Source organism: Xenopus laevis, chromosome 1L, assembly GCF_017654675.1.
Source record: "Xenopus laevis strain J_2021 chromosome 1L, Xenopus_laevis_v10.1, whole genome shotgun sequence".
Taxonomy (NCBI): domain Eukaryota; kingdom Metazoa; phylum Chordata; class Amphibia; order Anura; family Pipidae; genus Xenopus; species Xenopus laevis.
The window spans coordinates 218,339,480-218,358,022 of NC_054371.1; the positions used below are offsets into that span (position 1 = coordinate 218,339,480).

General features: G+C 39.9%; 1 protein-coding gene across 4 annotated transcripts in view; it reads left to right on the top strand.

Moving 5' to 3' along the window:
- pdzd2.L (PDZ domain containing 2 L homeolog) overlaps positions 1–18,543 on the top strand; it is a 206,251-nt gene that overhangs the window by 129,240 nt on the left and 58,468 nt on the right. For all 4 annotated transcript variants that reach the window (XM_018266584.2, XM_018266579.2, XM_041569775.1 and 1 more), the window contains 3 exons: positions 3,831–3,973; positions 4,325–4,457; positions 6,242–6,409. In XM_018266584.2, the coding sequence (XP_018122073.1) occupies positions 3,831–3,973; positions 4,325–4,457; positions 6,242–6,409 (444 nt within the window). The remainder of the gene's footprint in view (positions 1–3,830; positions 3,974–4,324; positions 4,458–6,241; positions 6,410–18,543) is intronic.

Consider the following 18,543-nt stretch of genomic DNA (forward strand, 5'->3'; position numbering starts at 1 on the left):
GCCACAAAAGATTTTATTAATTCATCACTCATGTATCCAACATTTCGGCCCACTTTGGGGCCTTTATCAAGGATAAAGGAGATATATATATATATATATATAAAGTCAATTGTGGTGAGCGCACTCTTACCGGATTTCTTAGATGATGGGTGCGTTGGTCAAGTTTTTTGCATATGTAGTAAAGAATGGACCCGCACTCCAATGTTCTTAGTGAAAAAAATTTTGTGTTTTATTCACAATGCATATCCAACGTTTCGGTCCACGTTGGGATCCTTGAGAAAGGTCCCAACGTGGACCGAAACGTTGGATATGCATTGTGAATAAAACACAAAATTTTTTTCACTAAGAACATTGGAGTGCGGGTCCATTCTTTACTATATATATATATATATATATATATATATATATATATATATATATATATATATATATATATATATATATATATATATATATATATATATATATATAAAATAGTGGTAAAAATACCGCACTCAACAGGCTCAGTTAGAGTAACTGATTTTAATAGACTATATATATATATATATATATATATATATATATATATATATATATATATATATATATATATATATATATATATATAAAATAGTGGTAAAAATACCGCACTCAACAATACCGCACTCAACAGGCTCAGTTAGAGTAACTGATTTTAATAGAAAAACAAAAGAAAGTCCAGTGTTTCGATCACTTGTTGGAAAATATGAGGATATTAGAAGTAACCGCTGAGTTCCATGACCTGTATAAAAGTTCCATGGTCATGGAACTCCTCGTGACTTTTAATATCCCTATATTTTACAATAGGGGGTACGTTAATTCACTATATAATACACCAAAGGCATGAATATACTGTAAATTATATCCTTATAATCGGAGTTTAGTGATGACATTTCTGTCACATGACTCACTGAAACGTGTGTATTATAATAAATAAAGTCCCCCTAGTTGCAAAATATGAGGATATTAGAAGTTACCTCGGTTACCTGTATAACAACGCTTGGCCTTCGTGTTTTTATATGTCATGGAACTCCTCAGTAACTTATAATATCCTTATATTTTTCAAGAGGGGCTATTTTTATTCACTATATATTAGCAGGGTGACTGTTACCTGAATGTATGTGTAACCACAGGCCCAGCCTGAAGGCCTTTTAGGCTGAAATTTGGGGTGACTGCTTATTTATGTACCCCTGTAATTAGATCAGGATTAATGTTACCCCAGTTTTTTTTTATTTCAGTGTCTTTTTGTATAAGCCAAGGCAGCCCAACCTGAAGGCCAGTCGCGGTTCGACTTTTTTTTTTTTTTAGAAAATGATAGTTATACTATGTCTAAAGGTTTATTTTCATACTGAATTCCTCTCTATTTTATTTAAAAAAAAAATATTGGAACCAGTTGGAGGGAAAGAAAAGAAAGGCACATATAAAAGACCAGTTGCAAACGTTTTAAAGGTGAATTTCCTTGTGAAAGCCTTTTGGTGAACAACAGATCAGTATCTATCGCTAAGAGCTCAATTCGATTCAGACCCTAACCCGGACTGTGTTCAAATTTCCAAATATTTACATTTACATATAAGTCCTGGGCTAATATGTCTGAAGTATTGTGACACGTCTGCATAGATTTAACATAAACACGCCGAGACTTGTAGCTCAGGAATCCAGTGCTGATTTGAACTCACGTACAATGAAAACAAGCATGTTTCTTTTGAGATGTTTATTAAATTATAAGTTGGGGAAAAGGCTGCCTGAGGTTTTCTGCTTCTCTGCGTTAACAGAATTTTGGAGTTAAAGTCACAACCAGAATGGGCTTTTTCCCAGTTCGGCCACCGAGGATGTGGACCACAACAGGCAGCCAAGTTAGTTTACATTAAATAACTCATGTTCCGGTTAATAAACCTGAAATTCAGCTTTTACAGTTCGTGGTAAAGTGCCACCTGAAGCGATTTTCCCTAACGTTCCCTTTGGCAGAAACGGATCTTTCAACTGTCAGTTTAAAAAATAAAAGTGTATCCTACTTCCTCTTGTCAGGTAAATATGCGACGTTTCATGTCATTTACAGACAATCCGTAATTTATTGTATCACCTACAATATTTTTGGAAGGTGTGTAACTACATGGGACTTGTAGGAAGCAATCTGTTGGTCTGTAGACTTCCGAGAATGTCTCTTGCGTAACTCAGCCCTTCCAATCATAGTGGGAAATCACTATAGTGTTTATGCTCCATGCAAGAGTGGCCTCAGCCTTAGGCAAGTGTCGGCAAGTTGAACGGTTCCTTTCAAAGGAAATGCTGCTTATCTTGCTAAGTGAAGGTGTTTGCTCCAGAGAGGATGCCTTTAAAGGAGAAGGAAAGGTTAAAATTAAAGTGGACCTGTCACCCAGACACAAAAATCTGTGTAATAAAAGTCCTTTTCAAATTAAACAGGAAATCCAATTTCTATTTTTTATTAAAGCATTCATAGCTGTTGTAAGCTCATTTAAACATCTCAGCTGTCAATCAAATATTGTCTGCCCCTCCTCTATGCCCTGGGGCAGACAATTACTTTCACTTTCCATTCAGCACTTCCTAGAAATTGCTGCTCTCCCCACATTCCCCCAGTTCTCTTCACAGTTTAATTGTGTAGCCAGGGCATGGGGATGGACATCAGGTCCCCCATTTTGGTGCAAAAACAAGATTCTGAGATGATACAAGGCTTGTCTAAATAACTGTGTCCACAAAATGGCTGCTGCCTGCTTGCTGTAATTATGAGTTCCCAGACTAAAGGAAACAAGATTCAAATTATTTATATAGTGTAATTAAAGTTAATTTTGCTTGACTGATGTGATAAAATAGGATTTGGAATAATTTATTTGGGTGACGGGTCCCCTTTAAGTAAGCTTTATCAGAAAGGTCTATATAAATACACTTAAAACCCTAAAAGTAATGCTGCTCTGAGTCCTCTGTCAAAATAAACACCACATTTCTTTCCTTCTATTGTGTACTTATGGGCTTCTGTATCAGACTTTCTGTTTTCAGCTTAAACCTCCAGGGCTAGGGCTTGAGCATGCTCAGTTTGCTCCTCTCTCCCTATCCCCCTCCCCGCTGTAATCTGAGCTCAGAGCTATGAGTGAGCAGGGAGAGACTCAGGCAGGAAGTGATGTCACAGCAAGCTAATATGGCAGCTGCTATCCTAAACAAACAGAGACAGTGTCTAGAGTTGATTACTCAGGTGTGCAAAAGCATTCTAAAAGTAAAAATGGCATTCTAGCTTGCACTGTTGTGGCTAATCTATTGGCAATAAAAAGTCTTGGTAGCTTTCCTTCTCCTTTAAAGGAGAACTATTAAAGTAAACTTCACTTGTCCATAAAAAGTTCTGGTGACACGTCTCAAAAATGTCCACTCAGTCTGCAACACCATTAACCAGCCTTTACTCTGTGCGCATCGCTATTCTATGCTTTTAAAATTTCCTTTCAGGCCTCATCTACCATCATAAGAAATGGGATGTGTGCAAGAGTTTGCACTACTGCTAGTGTGCTTGTTCTAATGTGCAACGTGCAGGGTCAAAGAAAGAGTTGGCATGGGATGATGGCTTCCCAAACCAAAGAGACATGGACTGGTTTATCCAGGAATGTCAGACTAGAATGAGTGGAGAATCCCTCAAATTTTAGACGTCAATCAGAGCATCCATGCGGACTACTATGCTCCTTGAGACACACGAGTTGTGAATGTAAAGATGGTCCATGTGATGCATATGAATAAAAGCAAATGAAGGATAAAAGGGGGGCTTTATCTGCACCCTGTGTGTATGCGTGTGAGCCAATTCTTTTGTCTCCTTGTAGAGTGAAGGCTGTTGCATATGGAAGATGCACATGCTAAAGGGCGCTGATGGGCTGGGGATTCAGATCACTGGTGGCCGAGGCTCAAAGAGGTCCCCACATGGAATAGTGGTGGCACACGTGGAAGAAGGTGGATCAGCTGACAGGTGAGTAATTGGAATGGGGTCCTTAATGTTACAGATCTCATCTTTTAGGGTCCGTTTAAGGTTAGGATGAGATCTTTGAGTATGTTGGCCCAGTGTCAAAGAGTGGGGGGAAGGAAGGAAAAATTTGATAAAAGTATAAGGACCTTTATATTGAGTAACAGTTGCTTAATATTTATATATTTAAATCAGGGTTGTCCAGCCTGCGCCCCCCAAACTGTTGCAAAACTACAACTGCCAGAATTCCACCAACAGCACAAGGCCCTCTCTGCATTGCCAGCACCTCACCCTGTTCTCTGTCTCCCATCTCCTCTCTGTTCAGGAATACGTGTGTGTAATTTTTCTTTATTACAGGGACGGCAGACTGAAAGCCGGGGACGAGTTATTAATGATAAATGGGCAGTCACTGGTTGGACTCTCTCACCAAGAAGCTGTAGCTGTTCTGAGATCCAGCGCCGGCATTGTACAGCTGGTCGTTGCCAGCAGAGTAAGTTTTCTCTATCATGATGTTAAAGCAGAATATATCATTTTTATGCCTTAATGGATAAGTAAACCTTACAAATAAGTGAATATTAAATTAACGAGAGTGCTATTCTAAGCATTTTTGCAGTGTACATTCATTTTTTTATTTATTTTGAATTCCAAGATATTAAAGGATACATTTATTGTTAAAATGAATGAATTTTGTTACAACAGCGCCACCTGCTGGTCATTTTCCCACCAGTCTGCGCGATTCACCGTCAGCGAATAAATTTGCGAACCGCCGGTAAAAATTCGCCGGTACAAATTTTTTGCCGGCGACGGAAAAAACGGACACCATTTCGCGAATTTTTCACCGTTTCGGGAAATTCGCAAATTTTGCGGCGAAATGGCGCAAATTCGCCCATCACTAACCCTCATCAATTTTACACTCACTTATTTTTAAGATTTACTTATCCTCTAATGGGGTGGTTAACTTTTAGTATGTTGAAGAATGGCCAAATCTAAGCAACTTTTCCATTGGTCTTCATTATTTATTTTCTATAGTTTTTGATATATTTGCCTTCTTCTTCTGAATCTTTCCAGCTTTGACATGGGGGTCACTGACCCCCACCTCAAAACAAATGATCTGTAAGGCAACAAATGTATAGTTATTGCTACTTTTGATTTCTCATCTTTCTGTTCAGACCTTTCCTATTCATATTCTAGTCTTTTATTCATATCAATGCATGGTTGCTAGGGTCATTTGGATCCTAGCTACCAACCTGGAGACCTCTGAATAAAAAGCTAAATTGCTCAAAAACCACAAATAATAAAAAATGAAAACCAAATGCAAATGCAGAATATCACTCTCTAAATCATACTAAACTCTAAAAATAGAAAGTTTTGATTCCTGTGTTCCTCCCAGGGAAAACCTTCTATGTTTGTTTGCTAAGTTTTGTGAACTTAGACCGGTAGATCGGAGGGGAGGGGGCAACAAAAAAAACCCCCAAAACAATAAAAAAGATGGATAAAAGTTGATTTTACATAGCTTCCTCTAAACTAGTGTTTCCCAGACTTAGAATTGCAGGTGCTTGAAGCAGTGGCTCAGCCTAAATGGCACATATGAAAAAAAACCCTAAAGGCCTATAATTAATGTGAATTAGGGTGAAATTTATGTTGAAAATATTTTACACATGTATGGGATCCATTATATGGAGAGCTCTGATTTACGGGATGACCCTCTCCCATAGACTACATTGTAATCACTTAATTTTAACTTAAATATTTCTTATTTTTCTGTAATAATAAAACAATGCCTTTTATTTGATCCCATCTAAGATACAATGAATCCTTATTGGAGATAAAACAAACCTATTGGGTTTATTTAACGTTTAAAAGGTTTTTTTTAGTATATTTAAGGTATGGTGATCCAAATGACGGAAAAACGCCAAGTCCTGAGCATTCTGGATAACAGGTCCCATATTATGAATATATATATATATATATATATATATATATATATATATATATATATATATATATATATATATATATATATATATATAATGGGGTTCTTGCATTGAAACTGTCTAACAACCAGCAACTATATAGTACATTTTCTGTGCACTGTTATTGGGAAATAGTCGTATTTTCATATATTAAAAATAATCCAGAAAAAAAAAAAATAAATAATCCAGTCGGCTCTCCAAAAATGTGATGTGCAGTGAGAAAGGCCAACCTTATACAGCATCACATTGGATCCATGCCTTGTCTTTATATGAAATCGTTTTCTGATTCCTTTTCCTGCAGGAGAGCTCTAATGTAGACTTCTGCAAATATCCCTCTACGAGTTTGCCAGATCTGGTGAGCGCCTCATCTGCTCAGGATGTCGGCCCTTCCTCTGATGACAAGGAAAATGAAGAACCATATGTTGAAGAAGGAAGGGACTACAGCACGTCACCCTCCCATCAGGCTGCTGTAAGTGTATGAGTTTTCCTTCTGCCTCATTACTTTGCCTTTAGACGTAGTCAGGGTTTAGTATTATATCTGCCCTTCCTGTGCTTATGGATCCAACTAGGGGAAGGCCTTCATGACGTGGCACTGCTATACTAGGCTATAACCACATCTACAAATCAAACCATGTTATTTGGATAGTGGTGCATGATATAATGAGGCCTAAACCAAGGCCTACCTACACTAGATAGAGAACCTATATCTTTATCAAGGTTTAGCTTGAAAGGGAGGCGTGTGTATATTCAACATAATCAATATAAAGTTCCTGCCCAAAAAAATAGCTGCTACAAAAGTTAAAAGAAATAATTTTTACGCCCACAGACTTTTTTTTTGTGGAGTTTCATGAATTTTTCAGCGAAGCAAAACGGGACAAATGTGCCCATCACTATTGATAACTAGTGATGGGCACATTTGTCCCGGTTCCTGAAAAAATTATTTTGACGCCTCCGACTAGTTTTATACGCGCACCTATTTTGTCCAAATTCATTCATCAGTCAATGGGCGTCCGGATAATTCTGACACACGAGAATTTTTATGCGTGAGACTATTCCGCAGTTTTGAATTTATTCGCTGGTGGCGAAACACAGAAATGTATTCACCCATCGCTAATGATAACATATCGTGCCTTCTGCCTTGTTTCCTATCATATCTTTCCCTGTGCGCTGATTTGTCGATGGTGCATGACATTTCTGTAGCTTCAGGATGAGGTTGGGCAGCCATGGTTTCCATGGTTCATTATCGATAAGCTTTCAGGATACAAGCTGTCAGCCTCGTCTGTTTGAAGAGTGTGAATATGGGCTTGGGTTGCTATGACAGCAGTCATTAATCTGCACAAAATCTATAATAGACTGATCTCAAGAAATGAACGAGAACATAAAAAATGACAAGTATGGCTTGATGGCTAATTAGGGTAGTCGACGTTTCCTAACAACCTTCTCCACCATTTTTTACCGGCCACGTGTCAACCCTATGGCTCATTATTGTGTTTACAGTGAGTAAATATGTTTTGGTTGGGTTTGTTCGGCCAGACGCACACAGGCTTCTATATTCATGGCTTTGCCATGGGAACCAGGAATCTGCCAGTTTCTCTGCTGACGTGCTGGATTGATTATTTGCTCTTGTTGTTATTGGCCATTGGCTTACTGAGCCCTAATATCTATTTGCTGCTAAGCCTTGGACTGAATGTTAGAAATAACTTTGACCCTTTATCCCCTGGGGAGGGGGTTGCAGGCCACTGATGTGGCAGCCCTGGTGGCCCACATCACTCCAGTCCAACTCTGTTTTCTACTGCTGCTTGTTCTGTATTATTTTTTCTCCTTTGTATTAGGGTGAAGACACACAGAGAAGAAATAGCAGCCATTAGTGATGAGAAATTTATCGGCAGGCGAAAAAAACGCCCATAGACTCCAAAATAGACAATAGTCTATAATTATAGTGATAATTGGCTTTGCTAAGGCACTATGGGGGTTATGTAAAAAACAGCACTAAGTTTGCCCAGGAGCAGTAAACCAAAGCTACCAATCAGAAGGCAGCATTTACTGGTCACCTGTTTTTAAAAGCCAACATCCTATTGGTTGTTATGGGTTACTACTCCTGGGCAAACTTAGTGCCTTTTATTACATAACCCCCTACATGTTTTTTAGCAGAGGAAATTCTCGATAATGTCTATGGCAGGGTATTTTTTTTTTGCATCTTGTAGCCAAAAAAAGTAGCTGCTACAAGTAGCTCCAGTTACTAGTAGCAGCTACTTTTTGTGGCTAAAAAGATACCTTGCCTTAGGGCAGAGACACATTCTCAGATTTGGGGAGATTAGTCGCCCAGCGACAAATCTCCTCTTCGTCGGGGCAACTAATCTCCCCGAACTGCATCCCACCGTCTACAATGTAAATCGTCGGCGTAATGGCTCTCGGATTGCTTTGTTTTCCGAAGTCATCCGAAGTTGTCTCACAAGGAAACTTTGGGCGACTTCGGAAGTGAAACGCTCTGAGTACCATCCCGCTGGCGTTTTACATTCTAGCCGGCGGGAAGGCAGTTCGGAGAGATTAGTCGCCCGAGGAAGAGGAGATTTGTCGCCTGGCGCCTAATTTTCCAAATCTGAACGTGTGTCTCGGCCCTAAAGGGGTTGTTCACCTTCCAAACACTTTTTCAGTTCAGTTGTTTTCAGATTCATCAGAAATAAAGACTTTTTCCAATTACTTTCCATTATTTAGTTTTTACTGTTTTTGCCAAGTTTAATGTCCCTGTCTCTGGTGTTTGAGTCTGGCAGCTCAGTAATTCAATCAATTTTGCAACATTTAGTTGGTACATTTCTCAGCAGCATCTCTGGAGTATTAGTAACTATTGTATCAAGTCTAACAGCTGCCTGTAATGAAACCCAGAGATTCTGCTCAGCAGGGACAAACATAAGAAATGGATCAACTAAATGTATCAATTGAGAACAGTTTACAGGGTCGGCGACCCCCCCTCCCAGAGCTGCTTCAGAAGGTGAAAAATGACACTTTACACATCAATATTAGAAAAAAACAGTGACACATGGAAAATAGAAAGTAATTGGAAAAAGTCATTATTTCTGGTGATCTGTCGGAAAACAACTAGTTGTTTGAAGGTGAACAACCCCTTTAATAGTCCTACTTTTCATGTTTCATAGAGGGTAAAAATAAATTGTGGGCCAAGCTCTCTTGTGTAAACGTTTGCCTGAAGAATCTTGTGATTTTATTCATTCCGATTTTCATCTATAATTTATGAAATGATTTATTAAACACTGACACGCTGGCATAAGAAGCGCTTCTACCTTAAAAGACCTTTCAACTGTTTCTCCTCTTCCTATATGCTCATGATTTATACATATTTCAGTGAGGAACTGGTTAACGCATTGCAATAATCAACTGGTCACCTTTAATGTTGTTTTGGGGGTTGTAAACATTAATCCCTGCGCAGCTTAATGTATGTTGTAGGCAGTGATCATTCATCTAAAAAATTAGTACAAATAATTTGATCTGACTTACAGTATTTAGAAGCCTATAAATTGACCATTGTGGACTGGCACTGTTCATTGATGGATCTAGCTTGAAGGCTGATGGTCAACATGCAGTAAACCCTACCAGAGATCCAGAACAACCAAACTGGTCTCTAGATGGCCACTCAAGTGCTAAAATGAATTTTCTCTTATATTGAATGCATTATGATTAAGTATAAGACTCTTCTGGAGCCCTTAGACCTTATGAATATAGTTATCTATTGAGGCCTCTAGCTATATCCATTGGTCCTACTAAACCAAATGGCTTTCTTCTTGTAATCCTACCCACCACGACCTGTCTGGTCCTGCGGTACTCTATTCTTGCTGTGCCTTTCCTAACCTTCTTTTGAAGACCTGTTGTCTAGATGGTTTGTCCAAGTATATTATACCCATGCCTTGTGTGTTATAGGCCTGAATTCTCTATACATTAACTTCTTTCATGTTGGTAACTCATTGTATGTACTGTTCTGTACCCTTGTACATTCATTTTATTGTTCAATTTGAACTCCGTACCTATAGCTTTGGTGTGTTTAACTTTTGGAATCCTGAAGCCATATTTTAAATGTGGAAGGTGTTGAGGAGCTAAAAAAAGCAAGTAAAAATCACTGATAAGTTTGGTAGTTGGCTGTTGTTTTGCCCCATGTGAACTACCTGGATATAGTAGTCACTGGTTGGCTCTAGACTTGGCCCCGTCTTTTTATCAAGAAACTTCCAGCATCCATCCAAGGCTGTGCTTGGCCATAGACCACAAATGAAGAAGAGATTGACCTTCAAGTCCTTTTGCCGCATATCAGAAGCAGGACACAAAGGTTTTTTTATTTTCACTGTCACATAAACTACAGCTAAAGCTCTTACATTTCTGCCCTTTCAGTCAGCCACATGATATTCCAAAATCTGCACGGTAAGATAGTGTCTACGTTCTTTAAACTTTTTTTAACCCATGAGCCACATTCAAATGTAAAAAGAGTTGGGGAGCAACACAAGCATGAAAAAGTCCTTGGGGGTGCCACATATAGGCTGTGATTGGTTATTTGAGAGCCCCTCAAGCCTACAGGAGACTCTGTTTGGTTGTAAACCTTATTTTTATACAACCAAAACTTGCCTGTAAGTCAGGAATTCATAAATAAGCACCTGTTTTGTGGCCACTGAGAGCAAAATCCAAGGGAGTTAATGAGCAACATGTTGCTCAAGAGCCATTGGTTGTGGAACACTGATTTAGCTGGACTAGTTTTGACAGTTTTATATCTGTAAGAAATGGAACAAGGGGTTCAAACTGGTTGCTATCCAAACAGAAATGGCTTCCATAACAGGAAATCAAATTCATTGAGTCCAGTTTAGAGATTGCCTTTTATAGGAAACTAAATTCTTTTGAAAGTTAGTCTGGATGAAATCCCAAGAAAACTGCCGATGTTTCCTCCAAACATAGCAATAGTTCAAACTTTAATATTCTAAGGTAATATAATAACTTATGGTGCCTTAGCAGTTCTCTATATACTGATAAAAATTTAAATATATATAAAGTTCCGAAAACCAGAGTTCACTTGCGGCCATGCTTCGCCTCCATAGCACCGTCAGGCAGTTATTAGAAAATGATTTTGGAAGAGAGAGCCACTGTTAAAGGATTTAAGTTTGTGCGACTCTATCAGGAATCACTTCGGTGTGTCATCAAGCTTGCAATGGATTGGGAAGCGGCTGGCGATGGAGCATTTTGCAGCTTTCCTGGGAGAGATTTACTGCCGAACATTTAGCATCTGCAGAATATATCTGGGCATGTGTATTGCTTCTCCACTAATGGAATTTCCATGTCTGTCACAATTAGTTCTTTCACTTAAAATGATTGGCAAATGTTTTTACCTTCAGCAGAGAGGGGAAAAAAAGATGTAAGTGAAATGCCACGAGTGCATAGTGTTAATTAAATGGATTCCCCCGAGGGTGGCTAATCCCAATGACATAGACTGTGTGTATGTGGAGATCTAATCGGGCTGAACGGGAGAGGTCCCGCTGCGCCGCGCTGCTCAATTATAGATAAAGTGTTGTGTCGTCTGCAAAGCTTGGAGGGCTTACTGGCCAGATAAAATGCAGGTGCTTAGAATACGCTGGGGAATCTGTTTAGGATATTAAAATAAACTTCTTCTGTAAGTGCCAAATAGGAAAGTTCTGGGAAAATCCAGTATGGGAATATGATGGAATCCAAAGTTGCCCTTTATGCAGCTGTGCACCTTGCCTTACCAGCAGGTCTATATTTTCTGTATAGGCTCCCAATGCCCTATGCTTATGGCAGCAGGGTGATGGCCTATGAGTGTCTTTATTAGGGGGGGGATGTTTTTTTTTAGACACCCAGCTGTGCCGCTGGACACTGCAAAATTCAATGGAATTGGGGAGGAAAGGTAAACTTTTGGTTCTGGTGGGATTTGTATCAGGCCTGGTTTGCCTTATGCAGTAAAAAGTCATAAAGTATCTCTTTTGACAATTATTGTATATTTACTTGAATAAAGCAAACTACTAGAGAGCCCAGAATTTATAGGGGATCCTTTTGGGCCCTGAGTGGCAATGAGTGTCAGTATATACTTATCAAAAATGTCTTGTCAAAGTTTAGGGGGGCCTAGGGGGTTAGTGTCAGATTGGGGTGTCTGGGGCTCATTAGACCTGCCTCCTCAGGGGCTCCCCGTGAACTCTTTAACTGCCAACAGCCTAACCCCGACCGACACATTGGGGATCATTTATCAACACTGGGCAAATTTGCCCATGAGCAGTTACCCATGGCAACCAATCAGATTGCTGCATTCATTGTTCTACTTGCAACTAGTTTCAAAAAGCTAATCACTGATTGGTTGCTATAGGTAACTGCCCATGGGCAAATTTGCCCAGTGTTTATAAATGAGCCCCATTGTGTACCCTTTACCTCCTCGCAGCCATTATCGGTGGTGGCATTCAGCATTGGAAGTTGAAAGACGAGGGTTTTCTTGTTTTCTGCCAGACCAGTTTGACCCTGATTGTCCCCAGTAACTTCTAATTCCACCAGTGCATGAAAGGAAGATTGGGGTTGAATAAGCCACAGGTTTGAGAACCAAAAGAAACTTGCCCCCAAACTTAGAGTACAGTGAGTTGAGTTCTTGGTTCTTTTGGATTTTAGATAGATTCATAATAAAGATGCCGCGTTATATTTGAAATCCAAGTTGGAGCCCTATTGTTTGGCAAACCACTTTCTTTTTCTTATTGACAGAATTTTAGAAGGAATGACTGATTGGGGAAATGTCATTGTATTAAACTGATAGCTCACCTTCACAAACCTTATTGTGTTCAAATAGTACATGACAAATAATTATTTTCCAGCTGCTTACATTTTTGTAAAATGTAAAAGCTTTATAAATTGACCTTGAACGACCCGCATGTTTCCCAGTAGCTGCTCAGTAAGGAAGTTTTCTGATTTAGTTGCCCCTACTGAACATTCTCCTTGGCTTACAAGCAACTAATGTATGAAATTGTAACAGATGCTCAGTAAGAGCTTGAAGAAAACTCTAAAGCTGGCCATAGATGCAAAGATTTGATTCTCTGTTTCGTATGTGCGGAGTGTCCTGACATTTTTCCAGCCATGGCGATCGGTCGTTCAAACGATCGGACAGGTTCGAAAATTTCTGTTGGCTACCGATAGTATCTGATGATATCAGAGGGAGACTGTCACCAGCTTTTGTCAGACATAACTTTCATACGATTGCTGTAGGGCCAGAACATCGGCTGATCTGTTCTTTTACTACTTTATTTGATCTGAATGGTTAGTGGCAGGTCGGGAGATGGCACCGAACAATTGTTCATCCGATATGAAGGTAAATCTGCACTTCTTTGGCCAGCTTAAGAGACCCAAGAGCAAGGAAAGTATTTAGTCAAAGAGGAAAAAAGGTTCGATACACTCACGGTTGTGAACAAGAAACTGCAGGGAATATTCGGTCGGTGCAGACTTGAACAAAATCACGTGACCCAACGTGAGTATAATACGTAGCAGAAAAAATAAGCTGCACTTGACGACTGAATTTTTATACATGGAGGTACCTCCAAACGTTTATTTATGCGGAGTACAAAAAAGCCAAACGTTTCAGGGGCCGGCTGCCCCTTCATCAGTGATGTACTTCGTCAGTGTACATCACTGATGAAGGGGGCAGCCAGCTCCTGAAACGTTTCGCTTTTTTGTTCTCCACATAAATAAACATTTGGAGGTACCTCCGTGTATACCAATTCAGTCGTCGAGTGCAGTAAAGTATTTAGTAATCTGGCTTTCTTATCTGCTATTGCAAAACTTAAGGGTGATAACACACGGGGCACCTTGTTGCTACCAGAAAAACAACAAGTGCCCCAAAAAACACCGTTGCACCAAAAACTTTATGTAAATCTCCACTGGTAAAACCCATCAATCACACAAAGTTTCCTCCAGGCTTGTGCGATTGGTTGTTTTCACAAGCAAAGATTTACATTGTTCCTGGTGCAAAAGTTATTTGGGTGGTTTGTCACCTATGGGAGAAGAGTTTTTCTGCAGGCTACAAGGCACCCCATGTGCCATCACCCTAAGAAGAGTAACAGAAATAACCATTAACATCATTGAGAGGGACCCATCTTTAAACCATGTTGAAGTCTTAGGGCTATGGCACACAATTCTCCAAAAGTATGGCACCCGTGTACAAAAAGGCTTTGAGATTACACCAGATGGAAGGTGTTTGGTTTGAGCAGTGCATCAGGGTCAGAAAGTACCAAGGAGATGGGAGGCTGGATCTAAATGAAATGTTGATTGATGCCAACAGATTGTGAAAGCTCTTAGATTTGGCTTAATGATAGAGGAAAGAAAATCTGGGGACTGGCCAAGAATGTAGGGTGCCATAAACAGTTCCAGCTGTGTGTATCTGTTTCCAAAAGGAGTTGTGATGTGTAAAGAACTGCTTGATATCGTTCTGCATGTCAGAACTTCCAATTGCAGCTTGATGAACTGCCAACTTGCCATCCATGCTATGGACAGCCACTTATGGGTGAATAGGCAGATCTACCATTGTGAATATATATATCTATAGAGAGAGAGAGAGAGATTTGTTGCAAAGACCCGCACACCAATGTTATTTTCTTCAAAATAGTGATTTTATTTAGTACATTATATTTATATATCTACATTAATAATATATATATATATATATATATATATATATATATATATATATATATATATATATAGGATCCCTTATCCGGAAACCCAATATCCAGAAAGCTCCGAATTACGGAATGGCTGTCTCCAATAGATTCCATTTTATCCAAATAATCAAAATTTTTAAAAATGATTTCCTTTTTCTTTGTAATAATAAAACAGTAGCTTGTACTTGATCCCAGCTAAGATATAATTAATCCTTATTGGAAGCAAAACCAGCCTATTGGGTTTATATAATGTTTAAATGAATTTCTAGATGACTTAAGGCATGAAGACCCAAATTACGGAAAGATCCGTTATCCTGAAAACCCCCAGGTCCCGAGCATTCTGGATAACAGGTCCCATACCTGTATATAGAAATGAATGCATATTGTGCATTTTTTGAGCATTATAAGTCATAAAGGTCTAGTATCCCCTAGCAGCCAACTGGCAAGCCAACATCTGGTTGCTAAGGGTAACTAGACTTGATGCAAACTTTGCAGCTTTTATTATATTATTTCAAATCAACATGGATCAGGCGGCATAAAATAAAAGTCTTTATTGCAACGTGTTGAGGATCTACATGGTCTGACCTGTTTTGGAAACAACCCCCTCAATCGTAGGCTTTTTCCCAAAACTCGTCAGGCAATGTAGATCCTCCCGTTGCAATAAAGACTCTCTTATTTTATCCGGAATGCCTCCTGATCTATGTTAATTTAAGGTATTAGACAGTTGGGACGCAGGTGGCTGGGCACCTGGATCCCTTTTGGAACTGAACAGAGGAACTTATCGCGAGGGGTAAGTCTGGAGCAGCTATTTTCCCTGATTTTATTACATTACCCCATTTATCTCATATGGCAGAATGAAGCATGTGGACTATCCTTATTCAGACGTATGCATTCCTGCACTTTCTTAATTGGCAATGGCCAGTTAACCCCATCCCACTGAGCACCAGTATTTTAACACAGGATGTACTGTGAACAATTGCAGTTACTACCCATTAAAAAATGAATGCATTTCTTTCTGTGATTTGGAAGGAAGTTTTAAAATAAACATAAAATAAAAAAAAAAAGAGTGCAGACCTGGCCTGGTTCCGTGACTTGACCTGACACTGGATGCTGTAAATACTGCAGGCACATTACTCTCACATTATCAGTAGAGGGATGAAACGATGGAGACGTTGGCTGCAGGAAATATTCTGACAGCCACTTGGGACGGCGCATTTCTTGGCTCCTGAGTTCGGAGCTGATATTGGACAAAACAGGAAGGAAGATCTCAGAGTGATGTTGAGTTGTTTCTTGTACGCAGAAGCTGGGAGATTTTGGTGATAACCCGCACTCAGCAGCAAGTCATATTTCTTCATTTAGCGGAAGGCGGACATATTTGGCACGAGGATTGTTTGTGTTTGTGTTGCACAGTGGCCGCTGTGCTGAAATCATGTGTCAGGCTAATTAATCTGCTAATGATTAAACTATTCCAGCAGGAAGAAGGGGGCTCAGTGCTCATATATAGAGTATTCGTAAAGCGAGGTTGCTGTGCTCTCTGGCTAAAGTCAAGAATGTGTTGGTGTTGACGGTAGCGCCAACAATAAACTACACCCAGCAAATCAAAACACACTCCAGTAACAAACTACACTCAACACTTCAGCAACATGTTACACTCAACCAATAAACACTTCAGCTTAATGCTATACTTATCCAATCAAAACACACAATCCAGTAGCAAACTACACTGAACCAATGAACACCAGCAATATGCTACACTTAACCAATCAAACACACACTCCAGCAACAAACTACTCTCAACCAATGAGCATTTCAGCAACAAGCTACACTCAACCAACCAAAACACACAAGCAGAACCTGCAGTCGCAGGGGGGCCTGGGGAAGAGGTGGGCCCGGGCCGTGGAGTCTGCTTCCTCTATAGTTCTAATAGCGGTGATTGCGGGTGGGTAAGTCTGCTGTGCTCCTGGGCCCCTCCAAAGATTTTTTTGTGTGTGGGCCCGGTGATGCCTTTGCACCTCCCAACAGTGGACAATACTCAACTAATTAAAACGCACACTCCAGCAACAAACCACTCTCAGCCAATCAAAACACACACTCCAACAAAAAACTACACTCAACCAATGAAAATACACACCACAACCACTAACTACACTCAGTCAATCAGAGCACACACTCCAACAACAAACTACATTAAAGTTTACACCCTTGTTAAAGTGCTGCCTGAAAGGTTCCGACTTTGCCTATTGACAAGATTATCTGTTCAACTTTTTATTGCCCATCTGCCCCTGCCCAAGTGGGTCCTCTACTTTGCTGGTATTTACAGCAACTGTCTGTTATGTCTCAGGACGTATTCTGCACTCCACAAACCCACCCATAATATGTGGACATACTGCATATACAGTATGGCTTCTAATCTATACACACTTTCCTGATGGGAAAAGACTGGTGGTACTCGGGGGGGGGGGGGGTACATTTATAGATGGTGCTGTCCTAGGCCTTTGCAAAAGCTATGGGAATTGTGCCATCCAGATATTTTAACCTACCTATTCGAGCTCCAAAGTTGAGGCCACAGATCAGATATGAATTTCCACTATTATCTTGATTTTATTGATCTCTGTCAAGACCGGCAATCACCATCCCTCCTGACAACTCTCCGCATCCCTCCGGCAGCCAATGAGCTGTAGTTCAGCAACATCAGGGCTACTACAAGCTGCCCATCCCTAATCAAATGCATACTTTGAGAATTTTCCTTGGGAAGCAGGAATGTGCAGGTTTTATAAGAGAGTGAGTTCTTGGCTGTTTGGTTGGACAGACTGCTATATGCGCAGCCAGAGAAAACAATCAGACTGTTTTAACAGATGGATTTAAATCAGAAAGCAGCTGCCTCTGTTCTATCAAATATTTATTTACTCCTCCAGCTGGGTGAGCAAGTCACTTGGACACAGACAATGCCCTGGATATACAGAGGGTCTGTGACCCTCTAGCTACACCCCCACGTCAATTATTACCTGTTAGCCACAGTGTACAGTCCCCCCTTCCCCCTCTAGAACTGTATTAACCCCATTGCCCCCCCAATTAACTCCATACCTAGCAGGGTAGACATGGTTCTGTTTGTTGATTAACGTCACGGAACCTGGAAATGGGATTGATGTGGCCACACATATCAGCCACCAATATAGTCGTGCACTTTGGACACCTTTGCAGGAGTAATTGTTATCGCAGGAGTATAAAATGACTGGTTGTAAAAGGGGACAGGAGCAAATGTTTTAAAATACGTTAACTTTGAGTATTTTATAGAATGGCCAACTTTAAGCAACTTTTTTTTTAAGCAAATTAGGGGTGGGAAGGGGAAAACATTTTTTACTTTCTTGTTTTGTGACAAAAAGTCACGCGATTTCTCTCCCCACCCCTAATTTGCATATGCAAATCCTGAACCGAATCCTGGATTTGGTGCATCCCTAATTGTTATTGCTACTTTTATTACTCATCTTTCTATTCAGGCCTCTCCTATTCATATTCCAGTTAAATCAGTGCATGGTTACTTGGGTAATTTGGACCTTAGCAACCAGATTGCTGAAATTGCAAACTGGAGAGCTGCTGAATAAAAAGCTAAATAACTAAAAAAAAAAAAAAAAATTGAAACCAATTGCAAATTGTCCCAGATTTTCACTTTCTACATCATACTAAAAGTTAATCTAAAGACGAACAACCCTTTAACAATAGTGCAAGGGTTCGCTCTGCTGCCTGGTAGCACTGGAGTCTTAAGCTGGCCATAGATGTTGAGATTTTTAAAAGATCAGATCCTGATCGTGAGACCACGATCTTCTCAGAACGATCGTACGAATTGACCATCAACTAAAAAGACCAATTTGGCAGGAAAACAAAGGGGAGCTGCCTGCTTGGCCCTGCAAACATA